Genomic DNA, 24,222 nt, shown 5'->3' with positions numbered 1-24,222 from the left:
AAGCATCTAGGGATCTTTGGTGTGTTACCTGCACATTGCATTCGTCTATTAGATTAAAAATACATCATCCAGAATCTTTGGTCATTTACTAAAATGCTTATTCATTTCTGTATATTTCCACTTATTCTGCTGCTAATAAATTAAAGCAAGCAGCAATGATTCTAAACGCCATCAGATCCAATGTTCTTTTTCACAAGTACTTTACAGATTGTCAACTATTTTGCAATCATATTCATAGATAATAAAAGCTATCTCTACATGCATAATTTCACAAGAGTCAATATGTGCGCTAAGTGTAATATGAGGATGATATAACATGAAAGTAATTTGTACTAAGGTAGTCTGTGTTTAAATACATAAACGCTCAGCACTATTATGTGAGAAGACAAGGTAAAGTGGCGAAATGTTCACCTCTGTTTAGAATCACCGTGAACTATGACTATAAGACTTGATTACCCTGAATGATATTGTCATCAATGATGCTGTTTCCAAAATGAACAACTCCTGGTAAAGTTCCAGTACTTTAAACTGAAATCTTCTCTCAATTTATACTGAACAAGAGTAGAATTTTTAGAAAATCAGAGTATGCTAATATAGTTCAAAACTATAATATTTCATGGATGTTTTTCTTGTACCAAGTTACTTTCAGATTAGTCAGAACCTCTTGTATTATTAATTGTAATGCCTTTGAGAGTTGTTAGGGTTGGCCCAGAACTCAGAACATTGTCTTAAACATAGTAGGTTTTCGATTGATGGTTATTTGTATGTTAGTTACTTCAGAGCATGGACATTTCTATTTTATTGAGAATAACAGAGTGACAGCTGAATGCAATTGAAGTGGTTTTGGTTGTCATTCTCAATTAGAAGAAGGGCCAAAAGTCTAGCCTATCTTGCCCTTCCTTCTTTTTCCAATTTCTTTTAGTAGAAATGCTTTTCTAAAAGAGCAACACATAGGACCTGGCACAGATGCTGAACTCTCTAGCTCTTTGGTGAGAAAATCGGAAACGGGCAGAACAAGCTCAAGAAATTGCAAAACACAGGTTCAAGTCAAAATTTGAAAAGAAATATTCTGCCCTTTGTTTGTGAACACAATGGATTAACTGACGTATGGTGTGCATTGTGAGTTTCTCTTCTGCTAGTGCTAATGAACTTGAACTAAGTCCTTTTTCTTCCTTGCATAGCTGATGGTACTAATATGAGGTGGTTGACTGGAACTAATCAAAGAAGGTCTCATCAAACTCATCAGACATGCTAAGAGTCACAGAGTTGTTTTGTATATGTCACATGGAACACTGTATAGAAAGGCAGAATTTCAGAGCCAGAGGTTTTTCACATCCTGACATAATATGTACAAACCAAATTCTTAGACAGTATTATAAATACTGGACATTTTAGATCATTGCTCTGAAATAATGGTAAGAAAATATGATCACAATGAGGCAGCTTCCCAAAGTTTGGCAATGTCTCTAATAGGAGTGATGCATTTCTGCCAACTCTGTTTGTTTACAGAAACCTCATTAAGAAGAATAAAAATGATAGAGAAGGCATGGAATGCCATATTTTTCTCCCACACTTTAATAAGAAACATCTTCTTTCCTGTCCTCTCTTTCCAACGTGGAGGTCTATAATTCTCCAGTTCTCTTAGCCCATCTGAGATTTCTCCTGTTTCTCTTGGGCTGGTCTCTTGCTTGGTAACACGCAGGCTGAGCATTTGACTGGGACACCTGAGCCCTGGGAGAGGGGTTCTCTGTCCCTAGCAGCCCCTGCCTGCTCCTGAGGTCTGTACTTGCAAAGAAAGGGACTTCTACCACCTCCTTCTCAACTGCTCTTGGGACCTCCCCAACACGTGAAATTTCAATGGCACTAGACAAAGGTTGTCAGTCTAAGAGTAGGATATAGGCTCTAAGGTGATGTACTTGCTTTGAATGTGCACACTTAAATGCATAAACATAGATTAATGAAACCCTGGAGTTGTTTCAGGCAGTTTTTCACTGAGATAAAAGTAAATGTTTAGAAAATAAAAAGTTTATTCTGATTTCTAATTACAGTCAAACCAGTCCTTTTCCCCACTTTGAGAAATGAGAAACTTAAATGGCAAAATAATTTGATCTCTGATCTGTGATAATAACAAATCCTTGAGGCTCATTTATCTCCTCAATCAAGGACTTTTTTTTTTAAAGCTCTGTCAATCTATTTTCTAAAATGTTCCCATGTTCATTTTTCTTTCTGTGATAACCTTGATAGTCTTGAGATGCCTGTCCCTCTTCACGGATTTTTGAAAAGGTCGGGGGGTGGAGACAGGGAAGATGTTGCCGGATGCGGGCTGGCAAGCCTGGTGGCGCATCTGCAGGGACAGCTTACATCACTGTCTGGTTGCTGGTGCTAGAGGGATCTGCCCATCAGAAGTGATCTTTGCTTCTGTCTCTGCTCCTACTGGACAGTGTTCTTTATGCCTTGGAGCACCTTTGTCTAGTCATAAGGAACCAGCAGCTCAAACTATTTGTTGTGATCCGCGAGCTGCTTGTTGTGCTGTTATGTCCCACCTACAGCTGAGAAGAGATGGAACTAGATGGTGATGAGGTTCAAAGATGGGCTCTTCTCTCTACTTCTCTGGCCTGAGTTTCGTCCTTATAATATGATGTGATAATACATACCCCATTGGATTGTAAATACTAACATGAAATAGCACTGTATATATACAGTATTTAGTATAGTGACAAGTAGATAATAAATGTTCAAGAAACTCTTGGTATTGTTATTATTATTAGCTCAGACCTACAGATTAGATTATTATCATCCTTCTTAATGAGGAACGTGAAATGTAGCCAAAACCCTCAGCAAATCAGAAGTCGCATTTGTTCTAGCCCTCAGTGGGGAGGAATTTTATGTCTAAATATTTAAAGAATTTTGTAGTCCAGACGTCTCGGTCTCAAATTTATGGAGTTTTATATATTCTTTCTTAGAACTAAGGAAAAAAGAGACATATGAATATAAACAAACAAACACAAACAAAAAGCATAAAATGGGCACCATTTTAAAAGTAGTCCCCCCCTTCACGACTGCACTGCTGATTTGGTCGTCTCCTGGATTTGCACAACTGTTTTCCCGTAGTAAGGTTTGACCATTTTATGTTGAAGTGCAGACTTTGAGTAGATATAAAAAATGAAGGATTTCCTGTACTCAATTGAACAAAAAGTTAAGTTCACAGCCAAGCAATATAATTAGAATGTCTTTTTGTAGGCAAGGAGTCTTTGTTCAGTATATTCATGAGTAATAACAATATATTTGTAGAGGCATATGCCATTATATTTTGAGAAAAGAATTTAAAACAGATTAAAAAAATTATGCCCAAGTAGTTACCTCTTTTTTTTTTCAGTCAAGTAATTAGAAGATATATAAAAAGGCAATATTTGGGGCAGTAAGTGTGGTGAAAAGAGCAGGTGCTTTGGATGGGAGTTGAGAACCCTGGCACTGGATGGTTTCCCAAACGTCTGTGGACATCAGTGTTCCCATCTGTACGAGCAGGGGGAGCGGCTTGAAGGAGTAAGTGAGGTTGTGAGTGATCGGTTGGGCCTGTGCTGTGGGCATTGACTTTAAAGTTGTTCTTTGTACACAGTTTGGAACAACATCGATTTAGGGGGCATTTTCAAATTTGTTTTGGTCCCAACTTCCAAAAAGAAGGCAGTCGCCAGAACTGAATTTAATAGCTCGACGTTCTAGTTGGGTAAATGTCAGCATTTGGAGAAAGGATACTGCGGCACGATAACTTTCTGCTAATCCACTTTGTCCTTTCCTCTTTGCTCAAGGGGAAGACTGCTAACTCTGCAGCAATCCCAGCGTCCCAAACCCATCTCACTGAAGCTTTGAATTTTGTGACATTTAACACTCACATAAAAAAAATAGGATTAACCTATGCTTGTCAATGTGGACCAGTTTCAAGGGAGACAGAAAAGCTTGTAATTTTTACCTAACAGAATGTTGGACAGTTTCAATGAACATTGTTTCATGTTCACCAGTACAGTGAGCTAACTCACTCCACCAACACCCGGTCTGATATTTATGGCCTTAGTTCCACTCGTAATAACTCGCTATTGCCCCTCTTTGCTAACTGACTACAGTGTGGTCCCCACACCATGGTAAGTACTTAGCGTTCCTTGTAGCACTCAAGATGGTACAGCAAAAGCATTCCTTCTGCTTTGCCATCTGTCTTGTCTCCCTTTTCTCTTAGAGGCTCCCAAATCCCACTCCCCCCCACAATTTCTAAGAAACTTCAAATTTTGGAATACTTTTAGATTTAGAGAAAAGTGGGAAAGATAGCACAGAGAGTCCCCATGTCCTCCTTGCCCCGTTTCCGCATTGTTAACATCTTGCATTATTGCAGTGTATTTGTTAAAACGAAGAAACTGAAATTATGTAATAGTATACTATATTATTAATAAGTAAGCTCTAGACTTTATGTGGACTTCACCAGTTTTTGCATTATTGTCCTCTTCCTGTTCCAAGTCTACCGCCTGGCATTGAGTTCTCTCCCCCTCTCCTCTGATCCGTAACGGTTTCTGTCTCTGTTTGTGTGATCCCGAGAGCCCTGAGGAACAGTAGCCTGGCATCCTGGAGAGTGTCCCCCAGTTGCGGTTTGTCTGATGTTTTTCTCACGGTTAGACTGGGAATGTGGGACTTCAGAAAGGACCGCAGGGGTGAAGCCCCTCTCATCACAGCACGTCAGGGGGTATCTCGTGTCCGCACAGCATCGCTGGGAATGTTGACGTCCATCCCTTGCTTAAGGCGTGTTTGCCACGCTTCTCCACTGTAAAGTTACTATTTTTCCTTTCTGTACTCTCGTCTTTGGACTAGAGTCACCAAGGTTGGCTCACCCTTACAGGGACTGCTCCCTCTTTGGAAAATTACTAACACAAAGCCCAAGAATATCAAAGCAACACTGAGAGAGAATTTAAAGTATGTAAAATAAATAAATGGGAAAAGCTCAGGACCCCATTCTCCCGTTTCATCTTCCCATTTCCTGTTCAGCTCCTGTGCACAGCACACATATTTTTTGACTGTTAACAAAGTGTAGGTATCATTGATAATTTTTTCCTGCACATTATATCACAAACATTTCCAATGTTGACATACTGACATCCTTATTTTTCATAATTCACTTCACCCTATTAAGTTTGTACACATTTAGCTTATTTCCAATCTTCATTATTTCGACTAATACTTGGTAGCCATCCTCACATATATAATGCCTTTTAAAAATCATTGTTTCCTAGGATTGATTTGTAGACATTTCTGCTGATGTAAAAAGGGCACAAATTGAACGCTGAATAAATATGTGATTATTATTAACTGTCATCCTATTTCAAATCTCATTTTAAATCTGACATAGATGACACGGACACTCCTATTTCCCTCTCACCGCCAGTCCCTTTCCTGGACTGTTGGCCTTTCTCACAGATCCGATGATTACAGCTGTCCCTGCGAACAGTCACGCTCACACTGCTTTTTCCATATTGTTATATTTTTCATTTTAACTTCACTATAGTGTGAACTAAATAATTTCAGCCTCTCCTGCCTCGGAGGATTGTGAGAAATATTGTCCATCTTTCTGTGGTTTGAAAAGCACCTGGAGCTCTTTGGAGAGAAGGTATTAAACCCATAAATACTGTGGTGCCGGCTGAAGCCCCGGGGCTGTGGGGCCGGGGTGGTGGTGGGGGAAGCTCCTGTGATTTCCACTTGGCTCAAATGGGAGCGAAGACCCAAGCTCGTGCAGGACCCCGACTGGAAAACACAGCTTTAGGTTCCTGGCACCATTCGCTACATTTGCAACATGTTGTCATCTTCAGAGATGGTTTCTCATCCATTTATTCCACAAAATTTATTAGGTAACTTGACGTGCCTGGCATCTGCTAAGAGTAGACGTAGTGGAGCTACGCTGTCTCTGAGGAGTTGACAGTTTGTTAGGGCAGGGAGAAATGATGATTAAAAGACAACACAGTAGAAGGGATAGATGTGGATCAGAGGAGGAAGTAGTTTCTTTCTCATCGTCAGAGGAGGAAGGAAGTACTTCCTTGAAGTACGTGGTACCACAGTTAAGTTTTGCAGGGTGCGTAGCCATTTCCCTGGACTGGAGCGGAAGGGTCTGTGAAGGCCTTCCAGGAGCTGACACGGGAGAGGCGGGTGCATAAAGGTGACTAACGCTGTTCTGGGGAAAACTAGAGTATGTGGCAGATTCTAGTAGGCGATGAAACTGGAGACAAAGGTGGGGTAAACTCACAGAGGAGTTTGCTAAGGAACGTGTGCTTTGTCCTGTAGTAGTGACAGTAAACATCTGAATCCTTTAAAGTACAGCTGTAGCTTGATCCCGTTTGCATTTTGTCTCCACAGTTTGGGATGCGATGTGGATTAGAGCGAAAAGGGGCTAGAATTAGAGTTCATTTAGACGACTATTTTAACAGTCCAGTTGGAAAAACCTAGGATAACCTCTAGTAACTGAATCTCATATTTTTATTCTGTTGGGTTCACAAACCATGTTTGCTGTCTCTGGTTTCGCAGCCCTTCTTTCTGTTGTGCAGATTTCTTTGATGTTGTGTTTAACTCCTACAGATGTAATCAATGAATTTTCAAGTATTTATCAATCATCAAATATATATGAAGTATTATGTAAGGTTTCTCCTGAGACTAAAATAAGTACAATTCACTGTACAATTACTGTGAAAACTTTCAGAACATGGTGGCATAACAAGCAGCAAGTATTTTAGAAATGATTTTTACCTCTCAGGGGCTCAGCATAATTGAGAAAAGCAAGATGGGTGTATCCAAACCATAGAAAACACAACAGTTTATATTTTGCAACTGTAGTAATCTGTTATACACAATCATACACAAGTGTGAAGAGAGAGAGCTGTACCATTCAGTGGCCCCGAGATTGCTGTGGGCGGGTCCCGTGAGAGAGGGACGCCCAACTGGGCCTTGAGAGAGAGACAGGGTCAAACAGAAAGCTATTTATTTTTTTTTAATTGTTAATTTATAACTGTAAATTGACAATTTATAATTATATAAATTTATGGGGTACCAAGTGATGTTATAACTTATGAATTCAATGTGGAATAATCAAATCAAGCTAGTTAATATATCCATCACCTCAAATACTTAAAATTTTTTGTGGTAAAAACATTTGAAATTTACTCTCTTTGCAATTTTGAAATGGGCAACACACTATTATTAACTATATTCACCATCCTGTGAAATACAAGCCAAAAAAGAAAAACAAATCCTATTTCTCCTGCTTGAGCAGTGAGTTTAAAAACTTGGTTTTGTAATTCACTTAATTTTACTAAATCTTTTCTTGCAATGGAAGTTGCAGTGTGTAAGTCCACATCTATGTGTGCATGTGTATAGTACATGGTGAGGGTGTGCACGTGCCATTTCTTCTTTTCCCATTTTTAACATTATATCAGTTGCATCTTTGTCATTTTTCCTGCATCATGCATCAGAAATGCTACCTATTTGTTCTCCACAGACCCAACTGGAAATATCAAAGAACTGTGCTGAAGTAGATACTGAAATAAATAGTGACTTGGACAGAAATCTTGAGAAGAGGAAGGAAAGTGAACTGGAGCAGGTGCACTACATGCAACACACATAGGCAATCAGACGTCTTGTGTTGGGGTCCTGAGCAGATTTTCTTCTGGCAAATACCCTTGTGTTTGATTCGAGAACCTTTGACAGACCTTGGTGAGCCCAGAGTCAGGCAACAGCTGTCTAACCAGACTCACGCTCTCTGTCCCAGGGTCTCTGCAGATGTCGCTGGGGCCTCTTTGGAGAATCTCTAAAGCCTCTGTTTGTGTTCCATAATTCTTATCGAATGCATTAATGAATGTTGAATGAAGGAAGGAAGGAAAAACAGAGGAAGTAAAATTTCATTGTCTCCTGTTTGTAATTTGTCGTACTGTGTAGTCCCCCCGGACCCCGCCCTTACCGGCGCTCACTCTAGTCTCTGCCTTCTGCCCCTGCCCGGCCGCACCCTCCGTGCTCTGCCCAGCCAGGCCTCTGCTTCGCCTCGCTCTCCTTCGCCACGGCAGGTCTACTCCGGGCACTCTCCCGTGGGAACTGTTTCGTTTCCTTCCACTTGGAAAACAATCTAATGGACGATTTCACACTAATCTGTTGGTGCCTGCCAGGAATTGAAAATTTTATGTGCATTTTAACAAGGACACGTACGGAAATTGATTTCTAATTATAGGATTTAAGGCATCAGAAAATAAGATATCTAGGAGCAGGGGCTTCCTTGGAGCCTATTTTGCCTCTGTGAAATCCAGGCCTCTTGCAGGGTGGAAAAGAAAACTCTAGGTGTTGCTGCAGTCCCTTTGTGGGGCTGGTTTGGGTGGGGCTCCCTGCCCCTCCCCCCAACCCAGGTGGCCATGTCTCTGCCCTTCACAGGCTGGGTGGCTTATCTGTAGGGGACTAAATATGGTGGCACGTGTGATGCATTTAATGCTGGCACACAGTGAGGACTTATTCAAGGCTTGTTATTTTGTTTTTAAAATATACTAAAAATGTTTTTTAAGTATATGAGACAAAATGTTTAATGTAGTCTCCAGGGACAGTTCACTCCCATAATCTATTCTCTAGGAGAGAATGATTAGAGACAGTGCTAATCTCTTGATGTCTTTTTCTGTTAAAAATCTACTGTGCAGAAAGGCTACATTTCCTAATCTGAAAGGCCAACTGGGAACATTTTGTAGAAAACAAACCAATGCTCTTGCACTGTATTGCCATCTTTTGATTTTACAACCTCAGAAATGTACTACCTGTGTTTAAAAGTTTTATATCCCATTAGTCAGTTATTTTTCTGGTTGGAAGAAACTGCAGAAATGCTCAAAAGTTAGACTCTTCCATGTGTTTTAGCAAATTTTGTGATACTAACTAAGTATCTTTCTCATTGTACCATGGTGCAGAGATTGAAAATTGTTTTAAATAATTAGAACCTGAACAAAAGTAACAATGTGAGTCTCCACGATTACTCTTTCCACAGCCATCTCGAGCTTTGGGAGGCGAAGCTGCTCTGGGGGCCGCCTGGGTGTCTGGGGCTGGGCAGGGGGCTGGGGGTGGGGGGTGGGTGGGGGCCACAGCAGGTGCTTTGACTCAGGTGATTTCAATCACACATCTGCCCAGGCCTGCATGGTAAGCTCGTCCGTGCTCAGACAGGGGAATCACATTTTGGACATACTGCAAATCTTCTCTTAATATGTATTTTCTGGGCTAAATCTCTGATTTTCCATCCAGGACACACCTGCCTGATTCTAGCCACTTTTTTTTTTTCCTTTCATTTAAACAAACAGCCTTGCCCGGACTGCCTTCACGATGGCTTTGTCAGGTTGTGTTTTTATCTTTTTACTGTAGCTCTCGTTCTTCCCACCTTATCTGTGCCTTTCAGTCAAGCAATCTTTTAGCTTATTTTCTCTTATCTTGTTTGGCTCCTTTACCGTTTATCTGCACTTTAAATGAAAGACGGCACATGGCAGCGTGTGGGGAGGGGCGTTGTGAAGACTGCGGGTTTGCCCAGCAGGGCGGCCTTCTGGCAGGTTCTGATGAAGCCTGGACTGTACCCAAAATAGGGTCCTGGTGGTCCTCATGCCTGTCATAGTGTCCTAGAGCAGCTAGAACACGGTCCCCAAATCTGGGTGGCTTAAACAACAAAACTTTATTGTCTTGCAGCTCTGGAGGCTGGAAGTCCGAGGTGAAGGTGTGGGCTGGGTTGGTTCCGCCTGAGGCCTGTGGGGAAAGGTCTGTTCCGGCCGTTTCTGGCGACCTTCGGCATTCCTTGGCTCGTGGAAGCAGCACCCCTACCTCTGCCTTCACCCTCACACGAGTCCTGCCCCGTGTGCATGTCCGTGTCCGAATTTCCCCCTTGGATGAGGACGCCGGTCATATGGACGAGGCCCGCCTCAGTGCAGGATGCCCTCGTCTCAGCTGACCACCCCTGCAACAACCCTGTTTCCAGATCACATCACGTTAGGGCTTCACCACAGGAATTTGGGGGGACACAATTCAGGCCTTACCACCCCCAGACTTGGTCATCAGGGAGCACTGCAACGTTTTAGAGAAGTGCCGTCTGCAACTTTGATTGCTGTCTACGTTTGCAGTGAACACACCATGGCGGGTTTTGCGGGTGGGTAGGAGTCCGCCCGGTGCAGCTCCCCATGAAGCCTGACGTGTCCAAGGCCAAAGGCTCCTGTTGGCTCCGGCTTCTGTTCTGCTGGAAGCCACTTGACCCCTCAGTTCAGTGTCTAGCATGACCGTCCTTCTCACTCTTTGTCCGTCACAGGCAGAACTACGAGGGGGCAAAGTCCCTCCGGGGAAACTGTGCCTTTTGGGTCCACTCCCCCTCGCCCTCGGTGCTCCTCCCTCGCCCTCGGGAGTCCTCCCGCACTGAGTGCCCGATGCGATGTGTGTCAAAATGCTATTTCTCCACTGTCTGCACTTTGTTGCCTCCTGGGGACTGGGAATTAGCGTGCCTGTTTCTTTTGCTTGCCTGTTTTGGAGAGCGTTGTGTCAGGCTACTTTAGAATACCTCCTTAGGCATCATGCAGTCAACACCTTATTTTGTGTTTATGTGGGTCACTATGAAGAGTTTTTAGAAAAGTTCTCAGCTAAGCATATTCGTAGTCTAGGCACAGTTGGGACTAGGTGAAGCTACTACCGCTGTCACTTCTAATTAGCCGGTGTAACCACAGTGCTCCTGCAGGTGGCCCAGGGCCATCCTGGGCCGTTTAACTTTTCATCTGTTTTAAACGTCATAAGAACAAGTTTTTGTCTGGTGCCCTAGCAGCGCTGGGGAGAGGTCTGGTTGAGCAGGAGAGAATGAGCTCCACGTCACCCCCATGCAAAGGATGGTTGATTGGTGAGAGTGGGCAGCCACCCAGGGATGGAGAGCAGAGGGGGAAGAGCGGTGGAATCCCGGGCACAGCCACATTTTAGAAGGACCAGCAGAGGAAGAGAAACCCTGACGGAGACAGTGGGGGGAGGTTAGAAAAGAGAGAGGAGAAGTAGGAAGGCGCCATGTCATAGGAGTCAAGGGGCAGAGTGCTTCCCGGAGGGCTGGACATCTAGCGTTCAAGGTCAGGAACGTTGGTGACATTTTCAGTCTCGGGTGAACGGTGGAAATGGATGCTTGGTTGTGTTGAAGCACTCGTGAGACGTGGGGAGGCAGAGGCAGGATGGAGACGCACCTTCCCCAACTCTGAACGGACAGGGAGGAAGACACAGGGATTGGATGGCGCCCAGCATCCACCCAAAGTTGGTCTTCAGGGCAGGGAGAAAGATCCTATTTAGAGGTGAGGGAAGAGCCCATCTAGAAGCAGAGGCTGAAGGTGGAGGGGTGAGTTTAGACGGGTGATGTTCTGTCGTGAAACGTGTGGGCTTTAAAACCAAAGGAATTGGTTTGATTTCTGCTTCTGCTGTTGCCAGCAAGCTCTTTGCGAAAGCTACTTAAGCATTTTTTTTTATCAGTGAAACAGGCACATTAATACCCATTGGCTTATATTGTTACGGGGATTAGAGATTGGGAGTGTGAAGTGCCTCTCACAAAGTAGTACTTCCAGTTAGGGTAGTTCTCTCACTTCTCAAATCTTGTACAAATATTTTTAAACCTTTTAATATGGATGTTTCTAACATATATACGAATAGGAAGAGTAGTATAATGAATTGCCACGTGACCCTCACGTAGCTTCACCGACTATCAAGTTCGGGTTGATGTTATTGTTTCTGTATTTTCTCACACTCGCTCTTCTCCTTGGTTATTCTGAAGCAAATTCCAGTTGTTCTATGATCTCATCTATAAATATTTCAGCCTGAATCTCTAAAGATGAGGAGTCCATTTTGTAACATAAACATGATACCATCATCCTCTCACCACCAGAAAAACAGCAATAATTCTTAAAATTATTAAATGTCTACTTCAGATTTCTCCAGTTGCTCTGTGAATATGCCCTTTTCCAAGTTCCACATATTGTAACTGTTTAATGTGTCTCTTGCATCTCTTCTACCCTGTAGGTTCCTTCCTTGTTCTTTCTCTCCTTCTCAATTCTTTTGTTGTTACTCTGAGTTTACTGCATTCCCACGGATTGTTTCCCCTGGTGTCACTTAGCACGTTTCTCTGCTCTTTGTAGTTCTGTAAATTGGTAGTTCCATTTGGAGGCTTGATCAACATCAGGTTTGATTACTTTGGCAAGACTGCCACTTCTAAGGTTGTATTGTGGAAACATCAGTGTGTTTTTGTGAATTTGCAGCCACTGATGATTGTTGCCTAGGCATCGCAAATATCATTTTAAATCCATTTCTTAATATCAGGTTATTATAGACATAAATACCCCTCAAATCAATAAAAATACATTCCATATTGACTACAAGGTGAAATTGTAAATAGTTTTCTATTCAAAAAATATTGATTGACTACTCTATGCCAAACATGGTTCTAAGTGGTGTATTATACAAAGGTCTATCTATATGGAAGTTTGGGCTTATAAACTGGCAGTAAAAAGGTGCAGGGTTTTGTGAAGTTGGTAATGGATTTTGCAGAGCTGTTGGCCAGGGAGGACAGCAAGGTGGTCAGGTGGGCAGCTGGGGATGTGTCGGCATGCAAGGCCCTTGTGTGCAGTGATGTAGCCAGCGATGTTTGGGACCAAGGGGTGCTTGGAGAAGATGATGAAACACTGAAATAATTTTCAAGAATGATCTATTATCTTGCCAGAAAAGTCAGACACAAGATACAGAATATTTCATCATGATATCCTGCAGTACAAATAATGTAAAAACAACCCAATCTGTTCTGTGTTTATTCTAAGAATTAATACATAGCTAAATATAAGTATAGAATAAATTGGCTTTTATTACTTTTGTTTCTATTTTAGGATTAGATTCAAGTCAGCCTTTTTTTCTTCCCGATTAACTGTGACATCTTGGTCCCTGTTTACATGGATTCACTTTCCAATTCTAAGCTTGTCTGGATGCTGGGGTTTTCCTGTTTGCATGGGCTCTTCCCAGTTGCTGTCTTCAAGGTTGCTTTGGGCAGCCTTCCCTCAGCCTTGCAGAGGACCTGGGCATCCGAACAGCCACAAGCAACATCTGAGCCAAGGAAGGTTCTGCAGACCTCGTGTGAGGTTCAGTTTTCATCTGACACCAACCAGTTACTCTGATCAGGAAGGGTTAGTCGGGGACTTGGTGCTTCTGAACCACCTGCCTCTGGGGCTGGAGTCCTGCTGCTTCCCGTTCTCGTCTGAGGCTATTGGAGGTGGGTCTGGGTCCTTACATGGAGCCTCTGCCCCAAACTCCCTGCACTTAGCTCCTCTAAAGACAGCTCCACCCCTGGCCCTGAGCCTGGCCGCTCACCGCCATCATGCCACTCTGCACCTCACTCAGCAGGTACGTGGGGCTGCTTCCTGAGAGCAGGTGTGGTTAGATGGGCAGATAAAGAAACCCCTGAGATTGGAGGAGGGAGGCATCCTGAGAGAAGAAGAAAACAGTAGCTGTGAGCGTGAGCCCTGAAGACACACATCCACCCTGTGCCAGGGCCAGCCTGCCTCTCGCTTCCAAGGGTCCAGAATGGCTCGAGTAAAAATTTGTGGGTTTTTTTTCCCATTTCTTTTATGTTATTTCATTTTTCCAGCACAGTGTGCTAGTGTCTGAGTTACTTTTTCTTTATATTGTCCCTCATTTCCTTCTTTTCTTTGTCTTAATTTTTAATTTTCATTTGCCTTTTGTTTCATTTAAGCTTTTATTTTCTTACTTTTTCCATTTCTTATGAATTTCCTCCCTTTCCTTCTTTTCCTTCCCTTTTCTTGTGTTGGTTGATTACTTAGAGATGAAATGTTTTCTGTCTGCCTGTTATGTGGGTAAAGTGTTAACTTTGGTAAGCAGCTGTTTGGTTGCAGACAAAAAACTCGAGTGCCATGGTTTTCTCTTGACAGCATTTTGACACTTGGAACCACCTGCTGAAGCTCGTTTTCGGTGGGGAGGAAACATAGACATAGTGTCCCAGTTTAATATGTGATAGGTCGCACATCCTATTGTATTTTAGACATAAGTTCACTCTTTTTTTCAAATGTGGTACCTTCTTTTTTCGCTTCTCTTCCTTCCTCCCTCTCTCCCTTCCTTCCTTCTGTCCTTCCTGCCCTTCTCACTTCTCTCCCTCCTTCCTTTCTCTCTCTCTTTTCCTCCCTCTATTGCTCTCTTTTGCTCCCTCCCCCCCTTCTCTCTTTCTTATTTTCTTTTGTTGTAGCCAAGACAGTGGCTTCTGGGCCAACCCTGACCAAAACTGTCACATAGATAAAATGACATATGTTTTGTCACTTTTTGCTTTCCTGCTCTAGTGCCAGTGAGTTTTGTGACATCATCACCACCTCAGACTCCTTCTCTACATAAGCAGTAGGTCAGAATTCTTCATTGGCAGCAGTAAGGACAGAAGATAAAAGGAGATGTTAACCACCAGTAGATAGATCCGTGCATTACACCTCTGGGCAACCTTAATTTTGAGAAATAATTCCTGAAGTTGATTCTTGATCAGGTGCCCAACTTTTCGGTCTCAGGACCCCTTTATACTCTTACAAATTATTGAGGACCCCAAGGAGTATAGGTTATAGTTGTCATATTAATATTTACTATATTAGAAATTAATATCAAGCAACATTTAAAACACAAAAATTTTCAAGTGCACATCCCATTAGCCATCAGAGCCTCTGGAAATATCTCCTGAGTACTTGTGAGAGAATGAGAATGATGGAGTTAAATTACAATATTTCTTAATATTACTATGAAAATAGATTTGACCATGCAGATCCCTGAAACGGACCGGGGAATCTCCCGGGTCCTCCACACACGCTGTAAGAATGGCTGCCTTACGTATTTGGTGATAGTTTACTGAGTGCTTTGTGCTGGGAACCCCAGAAATATTGTTGGGAAGGTGGGACAATATTGGAGGATTTTCCTGGTACCAGGAATTCATACCACATGTTGGTCCCTACTTGACCTGGGCATAAGACAGTCTTGTACATCTGAAAAATGAGTTTATGTAGGTATTCAGTGGAAATGATTTGGCATCTTTGTATGACCATTCAAATCTCATTCAGTGTGATTATAACCTGGCATTTGATGCTCAAAGCCAGTGTCTGAGTCACCTGCCCAGCATTATTGCACAAGAGTCTCCTCGTGACATTCAGCCTCTTGGTACGATCACTATCAAGAAAAAGCACCAGGGGTTTTGGTTATGTTTCTCATTACATGGTTAACCAAGTAACACTTAAGACATTAGGTGCGAACAATAGCATCCTCTTTTCTAGTTATCTCCCAGCCGTAAAAAAATCCTTTCACTTACAAAAATGTGGTATAAAGTTATCATTTACAATCAATGAAACTAAGCTAACTGGCATCGCCGATCATTTTGATAGACCTTTCTGGGTAGTTTCCACTTCTGCGTCCAAAAATCTGACAAACTATATCTAATCATTTACTTCTTCTTTTCAGATAGTTTTGAGATAGCTGTGCCATCAAATAGCCACATGGTCTCAGAACCTGGAAAAAATGTCACACTCCTCTGTCAGCTTCAAACGAAGCGGCCGATGCAGCAGGTTACGTGGGAAAAGATCCAGCCCCATCAGATCGACCTCTTAACTTGCTGCAATTTGTTCCAAGGCAGAAACTACACCTCAAAATACCAAAGACAAATCTTGACCACCTGCACCCAGGGCAGCAGGACGAGTTTCATCATCATTCCGAACGTCACCGCCTCCGACTCGGGGCTTTACCGCTGCTGCTTCCAGGCCAGCACAGGAGAGAACGAAACCTTCGTTATGAGGTTGACCGTAACCGAGGGTGAGTGCCTGACAAACGTCCTCAAGTGTCAGAAACAGAAATCGCCAACCACTGCGCACCGGCCTCTGTCGTTGTTCTGGTGGTAAACATGTCCATTGAATGTGACTAACGTTCAGCATTTTTTTTTTTTTAATTTCTTTGTTGAATTTAGGTGAGTTGGCCATTATTAAGTTTTAGTATTTAGCATTCCTTTATCTTACAAATCTATTAGTCACAAATATAACCATAAAAATCTTTCCTGTTTTCTTATCTGCCACATTCTTGAAATTTGAAAAAAAAATTCAGTGAAAGTCTGAAAAACACGTGGTACCAGCAGCCTGCACGTTTCAGCTGTATAACTACTGTCTCGTCAGTTGCACTAACGTGGTCGGTGGCGCGGGCGCGGTGTTGGAATGCCTGGGCCCGGGCGTCCTAGATCTGCCTGCCCCGCCTCAGTGTCAAGTTCGGTGGGATTTGGTGGGTGTTTGATAATGTGGTTGCCAGTTTGCCTGACCCGAGCCTTGTCCATCTCCGGCGTTTTCAAGCTTGGGCACGGAAGCAGACTAACCCTACGTCTAGGGTTTCCACCTGGGCAGGCCCCACCCAAGGCATTTCACTACTTCTGTATTAGTAGTTTGTCTCCTTTGCCGTAATAAAGCCCCAAATTTCGTGAGCTTCAGGCCTCACAAGACCTAGCTCCACCCTTGTATGAGAGAGAGAAAAATATTTCTTACCTAAAAAAAGTGATTTTTTTTTTTTCACTTACAAAAGTGCAAATATAGACAGGCCTTTATAGAGGTCTTTCTAGAAGCCTGCATTGCAGTCGAGTGGGAGGAGAGCAATTTCAGACTCTCCCTTCTGCCTCTGGGCAAGATTCCACCCTGCCGGAGGACATGTCAGGGACGAGAATTCACTTTTACTGGTGGTAGGGATTTTATTTCACTTTGTTCTCCCTTTTTCTCTTTCTCCCTCGTTTTCTTCCCTTTTTCCTTCCTTCCTTCCTCCCTCTCTCTCTTTGCTTCATATGCCATCAACCAGTTCATTTACCTTGACTTGTGTTTAGACTTTTAGAGCCAAGGCTTCTTAGGCCTGGGCTGCCCCCCAAAGACCCCGCTTATGTTGCGGACTATATTTCTTCCTGCATCGAGAATGAAGAAGAAAAGGTTTTGTTTAAATAGCAGCCTCTACTGCTGCTGCTGGGGCAACAGCTGTGTGTAACAAGGGGGACGTTTGCCAGAGGATGGCAGTTTTTTGTTTTTTTAATGAACGATCACCTTCACCACATCAAGCCTTTGTTCCTCTGAATGGCAGTAGGAACTGTGAGTGGGACATACAGGGGACCTAGAAGCTAATGCAAAAAAGCAGTTGATGGCATATTTGGGGGAGGAAGAATTAGCAGAGAGTCCTCATTTTAAATGTTGACTCCATTCCTTCAAACATAGACAGGAAATATTTTTTACCTAAAAAACCCTTGCAGGACAGAGTGTTTTTTTAACCTAGCCAGGAGAAGGAGTGAAAACGGACACTAACCTTTTCTTAGAGACCAAGACCAGAAAACGTTCTGTTCAGAAAAATGTCATCAAGAATCATTTTCAAAGACATCTGAAATTAAGACCTTGTCCGTTATATGCTGAAAAAGTAATTATAAACATCTTCAATCACAGAGAAAATGAAGGTAGTAGATTTTTAAGAGGTGTAATTATTTAACTCTCACTAATTAATAAAAATGTCATGCATTCGTCCAAACATGACTAAGTTTCTTGCACAAAACTATGTCTTTGTACATAAATTATAAACCGTGTCAAACATCTGCCAATGAAATGAAGATGATTGAATTTAATGGTTAGTATTGTTAGTGTCCATGTGTTTTTGAACAGTTGCAAATGGCTTTTTGACATTCAGTTGACAAATTGAAAGAATATCAACTGGGCCTTACATCCATTAGTAAAAAGTTATAATTGACAGAAGATGACAGCCATTGACTGGATGTTTTGGTTTAATTCCTTTTTTCAATTACTATAAGTGAAAGATTGAATATAAAAAATTAGACGTAGAACAAAATAGATCATTTATGCTTTCTCTGGAGCCATTTGATTATTTCAAGTCTTGAGGCTGTTTGGTCAAAAATCAATGCAGATATTAAAGCAGAGAGACAGGTATGAGATGTGGAGCAGATTTAATTTATTTCAACTGTCGAGGGAAAGGTGATTGTGACACAGATTTTATAAACGGCTGTGCATGCTTTTGTTAGTTCCCATCAACTTCTTTTATAGGACATAGTACTGGCTCTAAAAGAAAGATTTTTAGGGCTCTCATATTCATACACACACATGGACACACACGTAGGAGGTCTTCCCCCAACTTTTGAAATAGTTCTAGATTGACTTTCCTGAATTTGAAACTTGTCTGGATGCAAGGGCAAGGAACAGGGGACAATGTGTGTCCATTGATAGTGACCAAAATAATTTTTGGCCCTCGGTATCCTCTAGATTTTCATCAGCCATGAAAGAAGTATTTTAGGTGCCACCCAAAGAATTTATGAAGAAGTCTTTTACTATTAACGAAATGATGTGCAGACTACTCTTGTTTAAACTGAGCTTATTGATGATAAAAAGAACATAGACAAAATAAATGAAATCAGTTTGCACAGAAAGTTCTGGAGGAGATTAGATTTGAACAAACTTAAGTATATCTACTCAGGTCCTTGGACAATCTTCTTCTAGCCATGAGGCCACTCAGCTGAACCATCAAGTTTTGTATGAGGCATCGGTGATGAGAGCTGAGGAGTCAGGGTAAGGCAGGTTGTTGGGAGTAACACAGGATTTGCAGGGCTGGGGAAGTGGCTGCAATCAAACAGCTGGGCTGGGGCAGAGTCTGAGCCATGGATTCGTATGGCACGAGATAGGTTAAATTCAGTGATAACTTGTGGGAATTCTGGATCTCATATACCACTCAAGGAAAGCCACTGCTGATTCTTGAGCAAAGGTGGCAAGGCAGTATTGAAGAAACAGTAAGTTGCTTTATAATTTTCAGTACAGGCTTTCACCTCCTTGGTTAAGTTTATTCCTAAGTATTTTATTCTTTTCTTGCTATTGTCAATGGGATTGTTTTCTTAATTTCCTTTTTGGATAGTTTGTGTACAAAACACAATTGATTTTCATACATGGATTTTGTATTCTCCTACTTTACTGAATTCATTTATTGGTTCTAACCATTTTTTTTTTGGTGGAGTTTTTAGGGTTTTATATATATGTGATCATGTCATCTGCAAACAGAGACAATTTTACTTCTTCCTGGGCACAAAGGTGGCCTGCAGGGGAGAGAGACGTTGTCAGTGTGGTCTGACCCTCAGTTTGTGCTTTCCAGTGTCTCGAGACAGCCACTCACTCTTTCCTACCTTATTCTTTTCTTAATCAACCTAAGTTTCACTACTTCTACCTCCTTTCCTGTAGAGTTTCAGGTCTCAACGTCTTTGTGTTTTTTTCACATTAGTCCGGACTGATTTCTTGGCAATGAGCCATTAAGTACCTTGAATTTCTCAAAATTTTATAACTTAAAAATTGCTACCCTCGAATGACTTAGTAACTGCAACTATTTGTAATGGCCGAAACTCTTATTGTCAGCAATTACTTGTGATTAGGGATTATGGTATCTCTGTTTAAAGCTGTCCAAGTATCTTTCCAGAATATGCTCCGTAAGTGTTATTGACTGATTATATGTTAATATTTCCATTTATTCTAGTAGGGACTATGCTCGTTTTAGTTTCAAGTCTTCTAGTTAGATTATTTCTAGGTTTTCTTCGTCAATGATTAACATTTGAGGTTTAGTGATTGCTGATCAAAGAAACTGAACTTTCAGAAGATCAAATGCAATGTTTGGGGAGAAAATTTTCATGAACTTTTGTTTACATACGTTACTTTCAGAAAGGTCTATTTCCTTTTTTAACTTTCATTTTCTTATTTTGCATTTTTAAGTACAAATGGCGCATAATTGCTGGTCACTAGAACAGGAGGATGGGGTTTGTAAATTAGGATTATAAAAGCGTTTACTAGAAAATCACAGTGCCACAGTCAAGAGAACCTTCCCAGGTATTTCTTCTGTGAGGTATGGGATTGACAAATGGAGGATAAAAGAATAGATTATGAAGTTTTGCCTACATATGGCTTGGTGACGATTACTGACTTTGAGACTTTGTGTTCCTGGGTTGGGTTATAAGACTATTGAAGAAGAGAAATACATTTTATTTATTTCTGTGACCTTTAATTTCTGCCAAAATTCAACCAGTTTGTTCCCAGTTGATTTGGATTCTAGAACTCTTTCAGGTTGTAGATAAGATGGTTTTTTATAGAGGATTTTGTTAATCCAGAGCCTCTGTCCCACTCCTGTGAATTTAGAACTGATGTGAACATTGCAGACATAGGGATTGTGAGCTGGCATGGCCTGGGCTACAGATATGTCCCTTACATGATGCAGTGTGAGGAACCTCGGCCTTTTATTATCTTTACCTACATGGAACATAAAACGTCCATGACAGTTCCTTTAAATGACAGAACCACACGACCGGAATCCCAGAGCACCGGTGTCACTGCTCAGAAGTTAAAATAGCCTCCACTGAAACAGATCAACCACAATTTTCAGCCCCATTTAGTTTTGTTTTTAAAATTCTGGGGGATAACTGGGTATCCAGATGAAACATAGTTTCCAACAGCACAAGTGAGCTGATTACTCAATCATGGCTTATTATGTCATTGCATCTTTACTTTATAGTTGCCTCTGCCCAAATCAGTTCTTTTATGAGAACATTGCATTTAAAAAATGCAACTTGTTAGTTAATTTGTTTTGTAAGCCCTACGTATTGATTTATTCATTTTTTTTCTAACACACAAAATTCCAGAATGTTTGTCTGCAGTCATTTTTTATGCATACCTTATTTGTATAGATCAATAAGACATTGCATTGAATAATAGTGACAAGTTATTATCAGAGAGAAGGAAATTCTGAAAGGTCACACGTTAAATTGATTTGAAGTCACTGTCATATAAGGAATATTATTGAGTGTATATTGCTACCTCATGTACATAAAGCAAGTTCTAATTGAACACCATTATAAACAATGCACGTTGGCAGAATTAGAAAACAGTTGATCCTAGGAACTGCTATTCTAAAGTTGGTCGTTTATCCTCAGATTGAATTTGAAACTTTCCATGAAGTTTTTCTTTCCCTAGGAATTTAGACAATAGGTAGGAATTCAAATTCAGACAAATGTACTGATTTTCTTCCCACTTAAAATCTAGGCATGGCCACATTTATTTAAGAGATCTTCCTAATGACTCCAACTGTAAAATAACCATTTATACTTTCTTGTCATGGGTGGAAGTTTCATTCTAAAAGCACATGGGAATTGTTAACAGCTTGTGATTGTCTCTTGGAGCCTTTTTAGAAACTGAACATAGATGATTGTGCAAAGCTTTCTCCAAAGACAAGTAGAAAATTACCTAAAATTTAAAATATTAGTTCTTCATATAAGATTAATGGCATTTCGTTATTAGTAGAAATCCTTGTTTTAAGTATTGCAACTCAATTAATCAGACTTATATTTTTAACTTCTTCCGAAGTATTTCAAACATGTGCTACCTTGACTACTGACAAATACTCAAAGATGACATAGTAGATTTGCAGAGGACTACATTAGTTAAAGGGACAGGAAATGAATAATAAATATAGATCTGTAATTTTTAGAGATATTAATATATCTTTGAACCCCAATTTGTATCTTAAAGTTATTATTTACACTGAAATGATGTAGGGATTTTAAAAAGACATTTATTCAACAGGGAGACGTGGTTTTTTTGGTACAACTTTTATGAAATAAATATTTTGCAATCTTCTTTGGCCACTCTGAAATTTATTTTCAGAATCAATTCAATGTATTTACCTTTTTTAGAACTCAAAAATAGCCACAGCGTTCATAATCTTTTAGATATGCGTGACATTTTATTTGATTAACTCAAAAGAAAAGATTCTTCCTTCCACAGGTATAAAGTTGCAATGTTAATGCTGCCAATTGAATTGGTGTAAAGTGAGAATTGGCTTTAGCTGCATTGAATAGTGAGTGAAATGAAAAAAGCCTTATCATGATGATGATGGATTTGGGCAAAGCACAAAGTAGATGTTGAGATGAGAAGGCTACATTAACAAAGGGTGGCGTGTTTTCTGTGTCTTCACTTCAAAGAACCTCCCAAATCATGGCCACAGAGGAGGCAAATTTACAAATATCGAAAAATACAGGCTCACAAAGTACAGTTGTCCTGATGTCACTGTGTCTTCAGTTTTTCACATCTTACATGGAGCGTAAGGAGAGATTATTCACTCTTTTAATTTGTGCATGTGTGTGTGTGTATAGTCACATGAATTATCAATAAGATATCTGTGATCATTTGTGAGGAGGAGCAACAAGTTTATTATTGCACATGTCATATGATAAACATTCAATAAATACACGTGATTGTGGGGGCAGTTTTACAACCATATTTAACATATGTACAGATGCCAAATCCCAAATACTTTAATTAGAACAAGTCATTTTGCTTTTATATTGACTACTATTTTCTCTTCCTAATCCAATAAATGAAAGTACTAGTTTTGAATTCTAATCTTGTAATTCTTTTTTAAATTACTGGCTTTTTTTTTTCTGAAAAAAAAAAGAGGGATTAGATGGGTAATTAAACTCTAGAGCATAAAGCTGCAGGTTTTGAAATTATTACTAGAGTTCTTGTTTCTTACAGCAGGCATTGATTTTCATGTTTTCTTGCGCACTTAGTGAAATTTTTTTTTCCATAAAATGGTTTAAAGTGGGTAGGATATTTGGAGGCAAATATTCATCTGAAAGCTTGCTGAATTTCATATTCGGAAAAGATATGTATGACATTTATAATACATTTATATATAGGTCTTTATACATGCCATGTAGTTTGAGTTTTGAAGTTTTTTTAAGGGCCCGAGGAAAAAGTTGTAAGCAGCAGTTATAAGAGTTAAGTGACACGGGGCTTTCTCTTGGCACTAAACAATAAACAGACTATCCTATTTCTATGTGTGCCAGTTGCTATTCTAAGAATTTACTGGTAATTACTCTTTTACTTGTCACAACAACTCTATGGTTATCCACATTTTACAGATGAGGTAAGTGAGGCCTGGAGAGTCTAAAGTAACTCATCAAGGCTTCGTAGCTAGTAGGTGAGGAGCTGGGATTCAGAGCCAGGCAGACTGGCTTCAGCATTCTCATTCTTAACACAGCACTGTGTTTCTGCTCAAAGTGGAAGAAAAAAATTACCATCGTCAACAGACACAACACCACAGAAGCTGGTGACTGTAGAGTTACAGAGCATTTCCTTCCTTTTAGGAGGTTTTTACAAACCATAGGCTTCAAACAGGACCAACATACAGAACAAGCACAGGCAAAGGAATGGTGGGGTGATCTCCCACTGTTTTATTCCAGCTCGGGGTGCTCCCGCTGACTCAGAGGCTGAGTGGGGGCCTTCTCCTCTTCCTACTTGTCCTCTTTTTAGGGGCGTGTGCACACGGTGGAGTCGTGCCAGGCAGGCTTTCCACACACAGGAGGAACAAGCAAAGTCAGGCAGCAGGTGTTGGGGTCCGGAGGGAAGGTGCTGGTTGCCAATGAAGTCAAGTCCACATCAGGAACAGATTAGGGGAATTTTAGGAGCAGCCCCTGGGCAAAGCGGAATCAGTTCTTATTGCAGAGACCTGGTGACAGCTCGGCTCTCACGTGGCTTCTGGGCCTTGCACGGCACCTGTCCCCGTGGCTTCACCAGGGCCGCACGCTGGGCTCCCTTGAGCGACTCCCCAGGAAGCTGCTGAAGGTTCCCAAGCACACCCCTCCTTCCTTTGTAGCTTCCTCCTTCTCTTTCTCTTAAGTCTTGCTCTCTCGCTCTTGTATGTAGACCTTAATGGCTTAATAACTATTGAAACCAGAGTTGGAGTAATAGGACAGTAAAAATAGTTTCTCTATTTTTAGGGACAGCAAGGGATTAACCTCCAAAATCTTTCCCCCAAAACCAAAAGTTATTTTTAAAATTTTTATTTATGTATGTATTTTGAAAAGGAGTCTCACTATGTTGTCCAGGCTGTTGTTGAACTCCTGGGCTCAAGAGATTCTCCCTCCTCAGCCTCTTGAGTACTAGGATTATGGGCACCTGCCACCACAGTCAGCTTATTTTCTGTAGAAAAACATTCTGAACACTTATATTCTCTCATATTTATGTAGCTTTATATTGTACAGCTAAATATGTAAAATATTTAAATGATAGGGTACGCCAATTGTGTATCTTAAGGCAAACTACAGACAGGTCGTTTATCTTG

At 41.1% G+C, this 24,222-nt stretch overlaps 1 protein-coding gene across 3 annotated transcripts in view; it reads left to right on the top strand.

Annotated features, from left to right (window-relative positions):
• The window catches only part of CD226 (CD226 molecule), a 75,256-nt gene that overhangs the window by 35,471 nt on the left and 15,563 nt on the right, over positions 1-24,222 (top strand). For 2 of the 3 annotated variants that reach the window (XM_045527516.1, XM_045527515.1), the window contains exon 4: positions 15,520-15,867. In XM_045527516.1, the coding sequence (XP_045383472.1) occupies positions 15,520-15,867 (348 nt within the window). The remainder of the gene's footprint in view (positions 1-15,519; positions 15,868-24,222) is intronic. The other variant, XM_045527517.1, reaches the window with a different exon arrangement.

Source organism: Lemur catta, chromosome 16 (assembly GCF_020740605.2).
Source record: "Lemur catta isolate mLemCat1 chromosome 16, mLemCat1.pri, whole genome shotgun sequence".
Classification (NCBI taxonomy): Eukaryota; Metazoa; Chordata; class Mammalia; order Primates; family Lemuridae; genus Lemur; species Lemur catta.
This window is presented reverse-complemented; position numbering and strand designations above follow the sequence as displayed.